The sequence below is a fragment of the Punctularia strigosozonata genome (assembly GCF_000264995.1).
Source record: "Punctularia strigosozonata HHB-11173 SS5 unplaced genomic scaffold PUNSTscaffold_20, whole genome shotgun sequence".
In the NCBI taxonomy this organism is placed as follows: Eukaryota; Fungi; Basidiomycota; class Agaricomycetes; order Corticiales; family Punctulariaceae; genus Punctularia; species Punctularia strigosozonata.
The window spans coordinates 391,551-406,840 of NW_006767452.1; the positions used below are offsets into that span (position 1 = coordinate 391,551).

The window sequence follows — 15,290 nt, forward strand, 5'->3', positions numbered from 1 at the left end:
TCGCCAGAAGACCACGCCGATAATAGTACATTGGATTGCTCTGCATGACCTTACAGGACGTACTAAAACAGGTTGTATGCTTTACCAAGGGGAAGCCGCTCTGCGGGCTCGATATCCGCGAGCACGCCGTCTGCATGCACCTCATAGTTCTCCGGGTCCACCTTCATTTCGGGCGTGGCGTCGTTCCACTTCATGTCCTTCTTCGTGACCGCTCGACACCCCGTAACAGGTTCGAACCGTTTTGATAGTTTATAGGACGCCACGGTGCCAGACGAAATGGATATTTCAGACACGAACGAGATAGAGTTGAGCGCCGCTGAAGCCGGGTAAGAGCCCCACATAGGTTTGGAGTAGAACGGCTGCACGGTAGGGATGGATGCGTTCGCGTCACCCATCTGCGACATAGACGTCAATGGTCGAAATTCTGCCAACTAGAGGAGACATACCTGCGACCAGGCGATTACGCCAGACTTCAGTACCATAGAGGGCTTGGAGCCGAAGTTCTCTGGCTTCCAAAGAACGAGGTCTGCCAGTGTACCTGTAGCAACCTGACCAACCAGGTGGCTCATGCCATGTGTGATAGCACTGTAAACTATGATCAACCAAAACCCTGATCCCGTAAGAACGGCACCAACGGATTGATGGTGTATTTTGAAATGTAACGCTTGACCCTCCCATTGTCCACGCCTTCGCTGTCACCAAGAGCCGAGAGCGGCCCCCTGAATTCGCGCATTTTACTGGCCGTCCTCCATGTACGACTGACAACTTCTCCTACGCGGCCCATGGCCTGCGAGTCCGAACTGATCATGGAGATGGCGCCGGTATCATGCAACACATCTTCCGCAGCGACTGTCTCGGCTCGGATTCGCGATTCGGCGAACGCAAGATCTTCGGGGATAGACTTGTCGAGGTGGTGGCAGACCATGAGCATCTACCCACGGGCTCAGATGAGCACTCTCGGTGTGACAAAATGAGACGGACTGACATCCAGATGCTCGTCAAGTGTATTCTTCGTGAAGGGACGAGTCGGGTTGGTTGAAGAAGGCAGTACATTGTTCTGACCACAGACGACGATGATGTCTGGCGCATGTCCACCACCTGTACGAAGACCGTTCAGATTCGTATCAACAATGCCAATGCCTAGCCCACTTACCTGCACCTTCTGTGTGGTATGTATGAATTGTACGACCTCCGAAGGCGGCAATGGTGCCTTCAGACTGCCCCATCAGATACAATCCAGCCATACTATGATTCCCCGAACTCACTTTCAACGAAACCACTCTCGTTCAAGGTGTCTGTGTGAATGTTGACCTGGGAAGATATGAACGTGAGTACTTCTCTTTATGAAGGTTTAGGTTGCGCTTACCTGCACGTCGTACTTGTCACCGACGTCCAGCGCCTTGACAATAACGGCTGGAGTAGTGCCCCAATCCTCGTGGAGCTTCAACCCGCAAGCTCCCGCTTTCACGATCTCTTCCACCGCCGTCGTCCCCGCATCGTTGCCTTTCCCGGTGAAGCCGAAGTTCATCGGAAGACCATCCGTAGCTGCCAACATGTGACGCATATAGAAGGGAGAAGGAGTGCACGTTGTGGCATTCGTCCCCGCACTAGGCCCGGTACCGCCACCGATCATGGTTGTCGTCCCCGCAGCGAGCGCTTCGTTAACCTGTTGGGGACATATGTAATGAACGTGGGCATCGATAGCGCCCGCTGTGAGGATCATTTTTTCCCCAGCGATGACCTCCGTGGACGAGCCGATGACGAGGGACGGGTGCACGCCTGCCATGACGTCTGGGTTGCCCGCCTTGCCAATTCCGGCGATATAACCGTTCTTGACACCGACGTCCGCCTATACCCGCAACGGTAAGGCCAGGGAGATAACCGATGGAAAGGGGAGGACAGACCTTGTAGATACCCGACCAGTCGACAATAAGCGCGTTTGTGATCACAAGGTCTAGGGTCTCGGACGACGATCGATTGGTCGCTTGTCCCATCCCTTCCCGTATGGATTTGCCTGGAAGGTGTGAGACGGGTATTGTGTCGAGCCCGCGTAGATGCACTGACCTCCGCCGAACTTCACTTCGTCGCCGTATACCGTCTATCGGATAGGCTTGAGCACCCGTGATGTTTAAGACAAGCCAACAACCGACCTCGTCCCTCTCCACCTCAATCCACAACGCTGTGTCGCCAAGACGTACCCTGTCGCCCACAGTAGGCCCAAACATAGCGATATATGCATCCCGACCGATGGACGTATCTTCCGACACCTCGAGCGCCCCGGGTTCAGGAGCATACCCGAAGCCCTTTTGGACTAAACCCCGGATTATGTCGTCGGTGCGTGCGAGATCGAACACGCCCGACGCGAGGTTGTTTCCACCCGAGATAATCTTCGCCCCGGCTATGGTGCATAGCGTGACCGTCTTGACATCTCCCGGTTCGAAGCGCACTGCGGTGCCAGCGGCAATATCCAGGCGCTTGCCGTAGGCTTTGCCGCGGTCAAAGGACAGCGCCTTGTTCGTCTCAACGAAGTGGTAGTGCGAGCCAATCTGGTTTCGAGGAATGATGAGACTCGTACCGCAGACCGCAGCGGGATAGTGGAAATATGGCAATGCTACGCACCTGGATGGGTCTGTCCCCGTTATTGGTGACGCGCAGCCTGATGCGTTCCCTCCCTTTGTTTATCACGATGCTTTCCTTGCGCGCGATGATGGCGCCGGCGACTTTCTCCCGTGCGAAGTCCGCGGGGTCGGTGGACGGGAACGCGTCTTCAGGTGGCACGGGGAGGAAAGATCCGTAGAGAGCGGCTGCGATGTCTCCAGATTCCGTGCAGACAGGATCGTGCACCGTCACCAGGAACACGCTGTCCGACGAAGATATTAGGCCTTGAACAACGCCAGAGTCTGAAGCACGCACCCATCAGGAAACGTCCCCTCGACTTGTATCTCATGTAGGAGGCTGACAACGTCAGGGAGGACGTGCCTTCGGCCAAGGAGCGTCTTCCCATGTTGCATCAGCTCCGCAACTGAATGCCTGGCATCCCGGATTCTCTCCTGTAACACTGACGCGATCAATGCCGTGGCTTCGGTTTGATTGAGCTTGAGTCCTCGCGCGAGACGTTTCTGAGCGAGGAACCCGGCCTGTGTGGGATATCATCATTGGAGCGCGGCATGAGTCAATTGGTCCGTGGATCAAGTTGAAGCAGCAACCACCTGATGCAAAAGCAGTTTGGCCTCATCTCGGGGTAGGATATGCATAGCGCTAGGTCAGACAGCCACTGGCTGTACTGCAAGTCCTATCCTGAGTTGAGAGATAGCGAACTAGAGACTCGACCATCAGACGAGCCAGCGTTAACATGAGAGATAACATGGCTATCATTGAATCAAGGCACTGCCTTGTGCAACATGGGCGCCCTGATCTCATTCTATCTTTTGCTTTGCTGGCTAGAACGCGGAAACTGTCTTCAATCTATTATCGGGACGGCCTAGGGTGAATGTCAACTTCTGGTGACAAATATGACAGCAACTCCCCGATAGTCTCGACAGCTATGCAGCGGTACAAAGTTTGGTATACTATAGACCTACCTCTGGGTCCTCAAAACACTGCACAGCACCCCCGTTACTCCTGCATTAGATGCTATCCCGGGCGCCCGAGCTACCAACAGCGTTTGTATAACCCACGTACAACCTTAACTCTGCATTTGACTCGACAGGGGCAAACTTCGCCGTGCGCGCTGGCTCCACATTCAAGCCGCGCGATGAAACCCCCCAAGTTATGATCCAAACGGGTATCGGAAGATACGCAAGTGAATACATGCTCCATGATGCATTAATGATTGGCTTTCGCTGTAAGTTCACCATCTAACTACGCCACTATCTACTTATCCTCAATCGGATATCATCATGAACCGGTATCTCACCAGCCGTCTGCGCCGGTGAACACTGCTATACCATCAGATATCCTGTATCGCATCTTCGCTCAAGGGAGAAGTCGTAGCGCGCGGCAGTCTCATCGAGTTGAAGGGAAGAGCAAACTGAAATGAGGCAGATACCGGATTCGACCCATATGAGCTGCTGTGGATCGGCACAACCAAGTACATACTGGATCGGGGCTGTGGGCCAATATACTGCCCCATAACTGCCATGTTTCATTACATCGAAGTTCTTCGCTCTCGACTCCCAGATGATACTGCTGTCAATGTACGTTTCATATCGGTTTCGCGTATTCCATATGCGCACCCTTGGCGTCATAACTTCCCGCCGTGCTCTCGGCATTTCGTGGCCATCTGAGAGCCTTCGCGTGGCTTGCGTGGCATTTGTGCGGATGCTGACAATATGAAACGCAGCTCCCACACGGCAGGGCCAACGCGGTCAGCACAGCGTTTTTCGCAACTCTCCGGTTGGTATACATGTTGCGATATGCCGGTGGGCGCTGGGAACTATCTCCGGCAACCATGTATGGGCTTTGGACGTTTGCTTCCGCGCTCTCCGCGTGCGATCCCGTTGATCATCTTTAGCTTGTGCCCTGCCGGCATCAACGATCCATCTATCAGAGTCTGTTTCCGTCGCGTTCTCCGAGATGCGGTGCTGCCGCAATCCTGCATCTCGCAGCGTCAGCATAGGCCAGGTTTGGATTCACCCGGGAATAGGATGCCGGTTTAAGCGATTGTCCCCTACAGAGGTGACTCCTCCGGACGCAGATGTTCCACTCGGATCTAGTGGCGCCCGGCGATAGCCACCTGCCACATGTCACGTGCACGCCTGTTCTTAAGCAGGCAGCCAGTCCCGGTTCTCCTTTTGTCCCCAGACACGGCCTTGGATATAAACCCCCTCCCTGCGACAGCCGAGCACACTACCTTCAGCTACATGTCGTGCGTTGCTGTCCTGCCGCCCCCGCCCGCGTCGTTCGATCCGTTCCACTCCGCTCGGAAACGTACCCACTCGTTCTCGATGCCCAAACCGGCCAAGTCGGCTCGCACCCTCCAACGGACGGTGTCCTTCATCGAGCTTTCGGACGCGTTCGATGATAACTCGGACCCCGAATTCGCCTTCCCCTCCATCCCCGCCACCCGCGCCGAATCCTCCTCCGCGCGTTCTCTGCGGGCGTACAAGGAGGCCCGTGCAAGACGCTACGTCCAGGATTTCAAGACCGAGGAGATGCTCTCCCTTTCATCCGCGTCCCTCGCTGCACTATTCGACGAACTGGGCCCAAGTTCCGTGATCACCTTCAAACCTAAGCCGCGCCCACCGCTCTTCTACAGCTCCTTCCGGCACAGGACCTCCTCCCCGCTCTCCCCCGTCCAGAAGCTGCTCCCTGCGCGCCCTGTCTTCCCGCGCTCCAAGCCCGACTCGGAGGCGGATTTGCACCGGCGCGCGATCGTCGCGCGGATGCGATGTTCGCCGGAGGGCCAGAAGATCCTCATGATGGGCGCCAGGGTGGCGATCTCGATGATGAGCGCGACAAGGGAGCTCGAAGCACTCGTCGCCGCGCGGGAAGGGTCCGAGGGCCACGACGCACCGACGAAGGACTCTCGGACACCGGTCGGCCAGCCGGAGGAGGATTGGGAGTTGATCGACTCATGAACGCGCTCCGAGGGAACCTGGACCTCGACCGACCCGCCTGCCACCGTTCGGTGGGGTCGGGGGCCCCCCGCATTCCGTGGTCGCCCTTGTTTCATTTCACTTCTTTCCCTGGCTCCACGCCGCAGACGAATTGGTTTCAACCACGCATCGGATCTAAAGCTGCAATGTCTCAGGGACTGCTTATATATGGTCGTGTTATGGAGCACATATGTATACTCATCAACATTATTCTGTACAATCATCTGTCGGTAGTATAGCGACTTACGTCGATGAATCAACCTACTACATAGTACCAGCTTGACTCGAAAGAGACAAACAAGTGTGTCCGGGTATCGTCTTCGCCGCGGGGGCACCTTGGTGCCACCGAAAACAAATAGAGGTAAGCAAAGTTGCGTGAGGTGACGCGCCGCCTTACGCGCCAGATCCTTGTCTCCGACCCACGACTTTGACCTCCTCACGTCTTCACTCTGCGCCTTTTCTGCATCGGCTTTGTCTGGGAACATCTTTCGGAGAGAGCGCTGGAACGAGCAACCGACGGTGGCCTTCTCCCTGTATTAATTTATCATGTAAGAGTCTCGTCCATGTCCATGCTGCCTCTCGTTGTCCTCCAGGAAAATCCTCTCCATATGCATGTATCTGACGAGGCTGCATTACCTTGGGTGCTGTATACGCTCTGCTGTATCGCTCGCTCTGTTGTCCGTCGATACTCGCAGTTCCTGTCACTCGCGCCCCCGAAACAGAGATCCTTTAAACGAACTCTCCTGTCGACGAACGACATTGTGAGCGATGGAAAATAGCACTGAGGAAGATTTCACCGATCTCTACGGCGATGACGAAGCCTTCGTGGGCTCTGGACCTATGCCCGTTGAGGTGAGTCGTGAGCCACCTGTAAGGACGAACAAACCCAGTGACAGTTGTTCTGGAATACAGCAGCAGCAGCAAGAGGAACCGAAGTCCATACAGAAGGGCGACTTCAACCCGGAACCCTCCGTTGGCGACAAACGACCTCGAGAGGAAGACCCGGAGGAACAGAGGCAGCAGCAGCCTCAGCAACACGCGCTGCCTCAAAATCCGAAGACGGGACAATCGCCCACCCCCAATGCGGGCGCGAATGGCAACTATAATGGGGGCCAGATGATGAACATGTCGGGAGGCATGGGTGCTGTGAACGCTATGTCTGGATACGATGCTTTGTACATTGGCGATCTGCAATGGGTCCGTAATTCTGATGTCGTTCTCGAGTGTAATCCTGCCTTGTACTTATCCGTACTTTTGGATGACGCATCGCAGTGGACGACCGACGAAGACCTTCGACAAGTCGCGTTAAACGTCGGCGTCACGATTGATCACAAGGATATCACGTTCTCGGAGCACAAGGTGAACGGGAAGAGTAAGGGGTACGTACTCACCTCCTTCGCGGAAATCGTCAGCGATTGAGCAACACGTAGCATCGCATATATCGAATGTGGATCACCCGAAAACGCGGCAGCGTTGAAAGAATGGTTCGACAACAAGTGCGTAGCTTCGTTCGAGATAGCTGGCCCATCGATGTCTGACCATGTGCAGTGACTTCCAAAATCGCCGCGCAACGGCGACCCCCACCAACTCCGCGCAGGGCAATCCGTTCCGTACGCTCCCCAAAGGTAGGATCGTGCACATGGGCAGGGACGCGATGTCTTGCTGACGCCTTTGTTTTGACAGAGCCCCCTTCACGCGAGGGCCGTGCGCACGCAAACCAGCCTATACCTACCAGTGGCGGCGAAGGCGGTGGCCGCGGTCGCGGTGGCTTCCGTGGCGGACACAACAACAACATGGGCGGGAACATGGGTGGCCAATTGCCCATGCGCGGTGGCATGATGGGAGGTAACATGGGCCTGATGCGCGGTGGTATGATGAACGGCATGAACCCCATGGGAATGGGCATGATGGGCATGAACGGCATGGCCATGGGCAATATGGGTATGGGCATGAACATGGGCGGCCGGGGCATGGTCCCGCAAGCCCCGAGGGGCAACCTGATGGGCGGCGGGTTTGGCGGGCGCGGCGGCGGCGGCATGATGAACGGTATGGGTATGTACGGCTCCAACATGTAGCGGCCTTTTCGTCTACGGTTCGCTCTGTGCGCTGGTTCTGATGTTGAGACCCCGTTTTCGTTGTATTTGTAGGTGGTGGTGGAATGGGAATGATGCCCATGAGCGGTCGCGGCGGGTTCGGGAGTATGCAGCAAGGCCATTTCAACCCAGCATTCGTACAAGGTGGGCAGGGCGGCGGTGGAAACTTCGGTCAGGAAGGACCGCGGAAACGTTTCCGCGTGGACGAGAGCGGATGAGGTGGATATCCGACAAGATTTGTATGATGTCTGCACATACTAAGTAGGACGTCTGGCTGCTTTTCATATCATTGCGGTGTTGCTTTATTGATGCACAATAACCATATATTCCATGTAGACGAGTAACAGATGATCCGTGGCAGATAGTCGATGTAAGTACGTGAAGAAGATATTGGCCGGATTGTATCAGATGCGTAGGTCACAAGACGAAAAGAACATGATGTACATAGAGCTAATTATGTGTAACGACAGAATTCCACTGATCCATCGTCCGAGAGGAAGCTGCCAAGCCGTTGTACTTATCCCCTCCTTTCCCTCATATCCTTCTCCTTCTTGCGACGACGTTTCTCCTCCTCGTGCCTACGCTCTTCCTCAAGAGCTGCCTCTTCTTCCTTCTTGGCGATGCGCATACTGATCTTTTCCTCTCTCTCGAGGGTCCGCGTGTCTACCTCCATGTCGGAATCGTCGCTGAGCACATCCCGTTCGACGTAACGTCGCTTATCCTTGCCAAACAGCTTCCAAATTTCGGTGCTGATATCCATGCCGTCTCCCTCATCGTCGTAATCGGCACGACCCCTTTCTTTGTCACGACGTTTCTTCGCGGGAGGCGGGGATGGCGACCGAGAATCCGACGAATAAGATCCCGAACGCCCACGCTTCATCCGTGAGGAAGAAGTGGGTGCGACAGGGCGCCCAGACTTCAGAGAGGGCTTGGACATGGTACTCGTAGGTCGCGATTTAGCCAAGGATGACTGGGCACCTCGTGGGTCGATACCCGCCGAGCGTGATGGTGTCGCCTTCAGATTTGAACTGCTGGACGGCCTCGATAGGGAGTTCGAAGCGCCGCTATTGGCACCGGAACTGGAAAGTTTCATGGACGATAGCTTCTTGGTAGCGGAAGACATCGCCACGGAAGATGGTGCAGGATTGGATTCTGTCATGGTTTCGTTATTTTCTGTTATGCAAACATCTTTGCAATGAACGTACTGGACGATGATGGATGTGCCGGCGAGTTTGCGCCGGACACAGGAGACGCGGTGGATCGAGGCTTCCTCAGGAGTTCTTTCTTCTTCGTCTCCGTGAACCACCCATTGAACTCTTTCGCATCCTCGCCTGATACGACCTGCCCGGACTTGGCCTTTGCGAGATCCGCGACGATTTCGTCGATAGTCCGAGTGTCCCTCTTGACCGTGTTGAGTTTGGTGAGTGTGTTCGGTTGGGCGGCAAGTCTAGCTCGAATGCTTTGTGCAGCGCTGGCGGACGTGCCACCGCTGCCATTCGCCACCATGTCGATAGCGCCTCCAGCAAGGCGTCTTCCGGACTTTCCACTATGTCCCGATGCGTAACTTCCACTGCGTCGGTCGGCGCCACCAAACTGCCGACGCATGCTTGCCTGCAGTTTCCGCTCTCGGAGTTCCTCTCGGGTCAGTGCGACGGGCCCATCGTCGTCAACAACTTTCTCGCGGCTAGCCGCCGCTCGCGACGTCGGGTAATCCAGACCGTGGCCAGATCGCTGTTTATTGACCTTGTTGCCCAAGAGGCGATCCAGTTGCGCCTGCTCCCGACGTTTAGCTTCCCGCTCGCGTGCCCGTTCCTCCTCCTCCTGCCGCTGCCGCCGCTCTTGCTCCCGCTTCTCCGCCTCGAGCTTCTTCAAGCGTAGCTTCGCCTCCTGCTCCCTTTCCTTCCTCTCTCGTTCTTCTTGTTCTTTCCGTTTAGCAGCTTCTTTGCGTTTACGCTCGGCGAGGGCGATCTCAACGGCGGACTGGGTTGTGGCAGTATACTGCTCGCTGAGGTTGAGTAGCGCCGCATAGGCCCCCGACATCGACAGAGTGGTATTAGTACAGTTCTATGAGTCTAGCGGAGACAGATGAAAGAGAAGAGAGACAAGGCTGGTCAAGACAGATCGGTGAGCAAGCGCAGCCGAGGCAAGGGCAGTCCGTCAGTACATCGCCACAGTCCACGTGTTCTCCGGGGCTGTACAAGCCCTTTGTACTTTCTTGTTCGACGACGCTCGCGTCTGGCGTCTGCTGCCGGCCATCGCGCAATCGTCGGATTATACCTATTCAGGGCGGCAATGAATGCGGAACACTATATGTACTTCTACATTCGACTCTATTGACCAGACATCTTTGAGGACCATGCCATGATCGGACGAATTTAGCTGGCATACAACCCACATCGCCCCAAATGGAGAAGAGAATGCAGCCATACACTTGAAGGTAACCAGCCGCACCATCGCAACCTGCCTTATGGCCACCAATCTATCAAATCGGCGGAACGTCAACAGTGCAATGCGAACATATTTCCTTTGGAAGCAGGCGCAACAGTCTCTTGACATTCAGAATGTGTCCGATCGTTACGTCTCGGCTCCACCGGCGGCTGAATCTAGCTCATTAGTTGTTCCGCCGGAACACAATCACCGCTCTGCACTTCAGTTGAAGATCAATCTCCGCGCGGAAGGAATGTGTGCCTTCGAGGTCTTTACCGGGGCCAAGCACTACAACCGTTACTTAGCGTTCACACGTATGCTTTGCGGCGCGGTTCCTGATTTAGCGTTGAGCACGCGCGACCAACTCTAAATGAATCGCTTATAAAACATGCTAGATTGGACACAAGGGGCAAAGCGGTTTGCACTCGACGCAGACTCGGGACTATCCAATCACAGAGACCATGCCCACCGACAAACAGCGGATAGTTGTCGTTGGCGGAGGGGGGGCTGGTAGCTTGCTTGCACGTTCGCTTTCCTCCAAGATAGACATCACGAAGCAATCTCTGACGCTCGTTACCGCACGGCCGTTCAATGTCTACCTCCCAGGCCAGTGTCGCACAACCGTATCCGATCAAGGGAGTCTTGAGAAGAAAACGCTCTTCCCGTTCGTAGTCTGCTCCCTTCACTGATATCAAATGATATATTTCGTTGCCAGGTATGACCGATTGTTTCACAACGGGAAGGGCACAATCAGGATTGCTACAGCAAAAGCTATTGAACGTAACGCAAGCACTGTAGGCGGGGCCGTCGTGCTCGAGGGCGGAGAGAGCATCGGTTACGATGTCCTCGTTCTTGCCCCCGGGTCTGTATGGGAAGGGCCGCTTGCGTATCCCAACGATCCAGAAGGAGTTGAATCACATCTTTCAATATGGCGAACAAACTTCGCGGAGTCGACCCATATCGTACTGGCAGGTGGCGGAGCTGTTGGGATAGGTCAGTACGCCTTTTCGTCCCTTTTGAGCTATCTTGACTAAAACTATACACCAGAGTTCGCTGGAGAAATAAAGGACATCTGGCCCGTACGTCGTTCACAAGCGTTACCCATTGTAAAATCTCATGGAGATCGATGTTCATGATATTCTCGTAAGCAGCACAAGAAGGTTACTATCGTTCATGGGAACTCAGCTCTCCTGAACGATACCTATCCTGCGAAATATCGTGCCCTTCTCGAACGTCAACTGCTTGCTCGTGGTGTCGAGATACTCTACAACGACTTCGTCGAGGAAATACCACTACCTGGTCCGGCGTCTATCACAACACGACGCGGCATGCAGTTCGATGACGCGCTCATTGTATGTCCCGTCAAACTTTGGTCTTGTGCCGATAGATAGACAACATATTGTCTTACAGGTTCCGACCCGCGGAGGCCGGCCGAATACCGATTTTATACGGTCCTGCCTCCCAAATCTGCTCAATGATACGGGGCAGATTCGTGTTCGACCCACGTTACAGACCCTCGACTACCCCGATATATTCGCCATTGGCGACTGCACGGATTGGAACGAACAGAAGCAGATCGGGAAGTACTATTCGCATGTGTCCGTATGTGCGGCCAATGTCATCGGTTACTTGCGTCAGGTCAAGACGATGAAGGTGTACAAAGGAAGGTGCAGTGTCAATTTTTCATCGTAGCGGACTAGCCGTATGTGAGGCGATACTGATCTTTTGTGCTGTAGCTACGAAATGATCGTCATCACCAACGGACAGGTCGGTGATGTTGCTTTCCCCTGTATATCAGAAGGCTGAGTGGTGTAACAGAACGGTGGCGCTTCTTATTTCGGTATTCTGTGGGGATTCATATTCGGCAATTGGGTTTCGAAGGTGTTGAAGTCAAAACACCTATTAATCGGACTTTCCAGGAGAAATGTTGGTCTGTAGGGCCGCGGCTCGGCGTAGTTGTAACGTGAAAGAGCTGAAGATGGTGTACCTATAGCAGTGGTGTATAAGAACTCCTTGTTCGCGGCAGATGAGGGTCAAAAAGGCCATACCAGGGTTCGAACCTGGGTTGCGGGAACAAGCGATCATACTCAAAATCCCGAGTGCTAAACCGCTACACTATATGGCCCTTGCGCACAAAATGTGTAGAAAGTATATGATAGGTACTTGACTAAGAAGCGCTTCTTCACGTCCCGTCACGTTCATGTTTGCTGTGACCTCGCGCGCGTCGTCGTGTCCCGCGACATCGACTCAGCCCGAGCCCCTCTTGTCGTAGCATTCCTTATCACACGATGTCTCTCTGGGTCGACAAGGTGACCTACGCTGCATATTTGAATACCCTACTCCAGCTGAACAGACCTAGTACCGACCGAAAGCTCTGGATAACTTGCATTACCATGAGGGTCTCTCGGCGCGACTCAAATCACTGGTAGGTCGCGCTTTTCATGGACGACCGGCGTTGGTAGTCTCACTACATTGGGATACGCTTAGGCCTCATCTGGAGACTTTCCTCATATGCTTTTCTATGGTCCTTCGGGCGCGGGAAAGAAAACAAGGATCAGTGCGACATTAAGACAACTTTATGGTCCGGGTGCGGAGAAGGTGGCATCAGATCACACTTAGTCTCCCAATGCCAAGGTTGATAGGATCATGGCTGTTTTCTAGCTCAAGATCGACCAGCGTGTCTTTATGACTCCTTCAAGGCGGCGACTGGATCTGAACGTCGTGCAGAGCAACTTCCACATCGAGATCACGCCCAGGTGGGATCACATCGATCCCCTGTGAGGATGTGGCTCATGGTTCGAACAGCGAAGTTGGCAATTATGATCGGGTAGTCATACAAGAGCTGTTAAAGGAGATTGCGCAGACACAACAGGTTGACCTGAATGCGAGGCAACGGTTCAAGGGTGAGTTCTGCTCATGCAACACCTCTTCTTCTCGTGACTATCGAGCTTCGAACCTCACTTGACGCCTTTGGATCCCAGTCGTCGTCATCAACGAAGCCGACTCGCTTTCTCGGGACGCCCAAGCTGCCCTACGTCGAACCATGGAAAAGTACATGTCAAACATGCGTATCATACTCTGTGCGAACTCGACGTCACGCCTCATTGCACCTATCAAGTCCCGATGTTTACTGGTACGTGTCGGCGCTCCCAGTGAAGAAGAGGTCAGATACCGTCTTCTCTGATATACCCGTGCCGGAGCTGACCGGCAGGTCTACGGATAGATGATGCGCGTACTGGCACACGTGGCTAAAGGAGAGGGGTTTGATCTTCCGCCAGATGCAGCCGCCGAAATCGCTAGGGATGCGAATGGGAACCTTCGCAAGGCTCTACTGGTACTGGAGGCGCTGAAAATGCAGTCGTACGTTCTTCCACGCGCCGGTTCGTCAGCCTCCGCCGTTGCTAATCCCTACCGCGTACCCTAGACCCGACTTGTCAGGGCCGCTATCCATAGCAAAACCAGATTGGGAGACGTACTGCCACAAGGTCGCGGACATGATCGTACAAGAGCAGAGCCCGCAACGCGTGATGGACGTTCGGGCCAAGTTCTATGAGCTCTTGAGCCATTGTATACCGCCGACGGTCATCTTGAAGGTCCGTGGCGCGCGCAGCTTCCTACGAGGCTAGACGGACTAACACAGTCCGAAGACGGTTGCAGATCGGGTAGTAGAGCGCGTGGACGAAAGCTTGAAGGCGGACATAATGCATTGGGCAGCGATATACGTGAGCGCGGCGCCCTCTGTTGACATGTGACCTTGTGCTAACGTGTATGCAGGAGACCCGAATGCGATTAGGGCAGAAGAAGATTTTCCATCTGGAAGCATGGGTGGTAAAGGTGATGAGCTTGTATAAGGTGCGGACACAACGATCGATCATAATGTGGGATCCTGCTGAATTTCGCGAGCATAGCATTCGATGTTCAATTTCGATATGAGCGAGTTTGATTGATTTTTCCGGGACCATTGCATATCCCCATTGTATCCTTAGATCGCCATTTATTACGCGGTACACGAAGCTCGCTGTGACGCAAGTCTGGAATGATCGCGTTCAGCAGCGTCTCGGGAGGGAGGATGGCTCGGTTCACCCGCAACATCTACATCGTCGTTAGAATGGTGTCATGAGGTTCCCTCATACTCCTCGTCCACTGCAGAGAGGAAGTCGAGCATCTGGTCATCATGCTAAGCTAGGATCCGGTTCGTCGACTGGAACGAACTCGAAGGTGCTCACAAATTGATGCCTCCGTTGCCCGCGCCGTTTTCCCTCCTTGGTCTTCAGTCTTGAGATGACGTGTAGGAGCTTGTCGTGGAAGTGCGCAATTGATGACTCCTGTGTGACCGTCGTAAACGCACGTGTAGACGCGTCAGAGCAAAGCGATACCTCGTGCATGGGATCGTTCGGAGGCGTGTGCAGCGGCCTTTTGACAGCGCACGAGAATGCGGCGCAACGCATGACACCGAAGGCGCCGATGGCGTCAAGCCGGTCAGCGTCCTGTACGCAATGGAGCTCGACACAGTTCTCGTGCCATTGTGTCCATCCACTCGGTTCCATCGCCCTGAGCTTCCTCTCTGTCGTCCAGCTCACGCTTTCTACGATTTTAGTGATCGTTCTTGCCCTCCCGTCCGCGATGAAGTCCAACCCGGCGAGATCGGCGTTGCCCGTCTCTTCGTTTGTACCTGGCTGGACGCGAGAGATCTCGACCCATTCACGGAAGTAGGGCAAGAAAAAGGTGTACGCGTCGACGTCTTTCTGATCTACTGGGAGGTACTTCTTGTCCAAAACGTCGTGCAGGAGAGCTGCGAGTTCGATAACCAGGAGATCAGGCGTGGGCGTCATCGAGCACGCCAGCGAAAGCGCTGTTTTTCGCACGCGATTCACTAGCAATCTAAGATGAGAATCAGCTACTCTTGCCAGAGCTTTGCGGAGCCCGTACCGTGGTAAGCGTCGTGCGACGGATCGTAGCGCGCCATGGTTTCGTGCATCAACTTCTCGCATTGTGCGACGATCGTAGCTTCCGCGGGGGATGGGTACGAGGATGCAGCCATGCCGCCGCTCCTATGCTGTTGGGATAAACGGTTGCGCTCAATTTTATATCGCTGGAGTCACAGCAACAGAGAGAAAGGCACAAGATGTGCTCTGCGCGCGTTGACGTGTCGTTGACGTCTGTTTACGCGAAT

The 15,290-nt window shown here is 54.5% G+C and overlaps 6 protein-coding genes and 1 non-coding gene across 7 annotated transcripts; 4 read left to right on the plus strand and 3 right to left on the minus strand.

Moving 5' to 3' along the window:
• Nucleotides 1-15: 15 nt before the first annotated feature.
• On the minus strand, nt 16-3,315 carry PUNSTDRAFT_108919 (urease). Its single transcript, XM_007388781.1, has 13 exons — nt 3,210-3,315; nt 2,914-3,137; nt 2,620-2,860; nt 2,151-2,546; nt 2,065-2,098; nt 1,905-2,014; nt 1,367-1,849; nt 1,266-1,311; nt 1,154-1,210; nt 986-1,098; nt 636-931; nt 447-585; nt 16-395 (listed from the first exon to the last, which is right to left on the minus strand). The coding sequence occupies exons 1-13, from the start codon at nt 3,252-3,254 to the stop codon at nt 63-65; spliced, it is 2,517 nt and encodes an 838-aa protein (XP_007388843.1). The 5' UTR covers nt 3,255-3,315; the 3' UTR covers nt 16-62.
• A 1,527-nt stretch (nt 3,316-4,842) lies between these two features.
• Nucleotides 4,843-5,858, plus strand: PUNSTDRAFT_128571 (uncharacterized protein). Its single transcript, XM_007388782.1, has one exon. It carries the CDS (start codon nt 4,863-4,865, stop codon nt 5,577-5,579), a length of 717 nt encoding a protein of 238 aa, XP_007388844.1. The 5' UTR covers nt 4,843-4,862; the 3' UTR covers nt 5,580-5,858.
• A 507-nt stretch (nt 5,859-6,365) lies between these two features.
• Nucleotides 6,366-7,672, plus strand: PUNSTDRAFT_116765 (uncharacterized protein; the record flags this gene model as incomplete). The annotated part of the gene is made up of 6 exons (XM_007388783.1): nt 6,366-6,449; nt 6,510-6,794; nt 6,870-6,976; nt 7,028-7,093; nt 7,146-7,222; nt 7,281-7,672. 6 exons carry the CDS (start codon nt 6,366-6,368, stop codon nt 7,670-7,672), a joined length of 1,011 nt encoding a protein of 336 aa, XP_007388845.1.
• Nucleotides 7,673-8,207: 535 nt separating this feature from the next.
• On the minus strand, nt 8,208-9,730 carry PUNSTDRAFT_139097 (uncharacterized protein; the record flags this gene model as incomplete). Its single annotated transcript, XM_007388784.1, has 2 exons — nt 8,208-8,842; nt 8,896-9,730. 2 exons carry the CDS (start codon nt 9,728-9,730, stop codon nt 8,208-8,210), a joined length of 1,470 nt encoding a protein of 489 aa, XP_007388846.1.
• Nucleotides 9,731-10,578: 848 nt separating this feature from the next.
• PUNSTDRAFT_77080 (FAD/NAD(P)-binding domain-containing protein) lies at nt 10,579-12,055 on the plus strand (the record flags this gene model as incomplete). Its single annotated transcript, XM_007388785.1, has 7 exons — nt 10,579-10,781; nt 10,833-11,110; nt 11,165-11,196; nt 11,269-11,469; nt 11,528-11,784; nt 11,854-11,884; nt 11,936-12,055. The coding sequence occupies 7 exons, from the start codon at nt 10,579-10,581 to the stop codon at nt 12,053-12,055; spliced, it is 1,122 nt and encodes a 373-aa protein (XP_007388847.1).
• A 101-nt stretch (nt 12,056-12,156) lies between these two features.
• On the minus strand, nt 12,157-12,242 carry PUNSTDRAFT_t100. Its single transcript has one exon. It is a non-coding gene; the product is annotated as a tRNA-Gln (tRNA).
• Nucleotides 12,243-12,405: 163 nt separating this feature from the next.
• On the plus strand, nt 12,406-14,985 carry PUNSTDRAFT_93526 (P-loop containing nucleoside triphosphate hydrolase protein; the record flags this gene model as incomplete). The annotated part of the gene is made up of 14 exons (XM_007388786.1): nt 12,406-12,426; nt 12,477-12,542; nt 12,605-12,715; nt 12,779-12,873; nt 12,923-13,020; nt 13,099-13,280; nt 13,341-13,477; nt 13,542-13,710; nt 13,765-13,839; nt 13,892-13,969; nt 14,026-14,148; nt 14,201-14,282; nt 14,344-14,442; nt 14,494-14,985. 11 exons carry the CDS (start codon nt 12,406-12,408, stop codon nt 14,062-14,064), a joined length of 1,071 nt encoding a protein of 356 aa, XP_007388848.1. The 3' UTR covers nt 14,065-14,148; nt 14,201-14,282; nt 14,344-14,442; nt 14,494-14,985.
• Between the last annotated feature and the right edge of the window lie 305 nt (nt 14,986-15,290).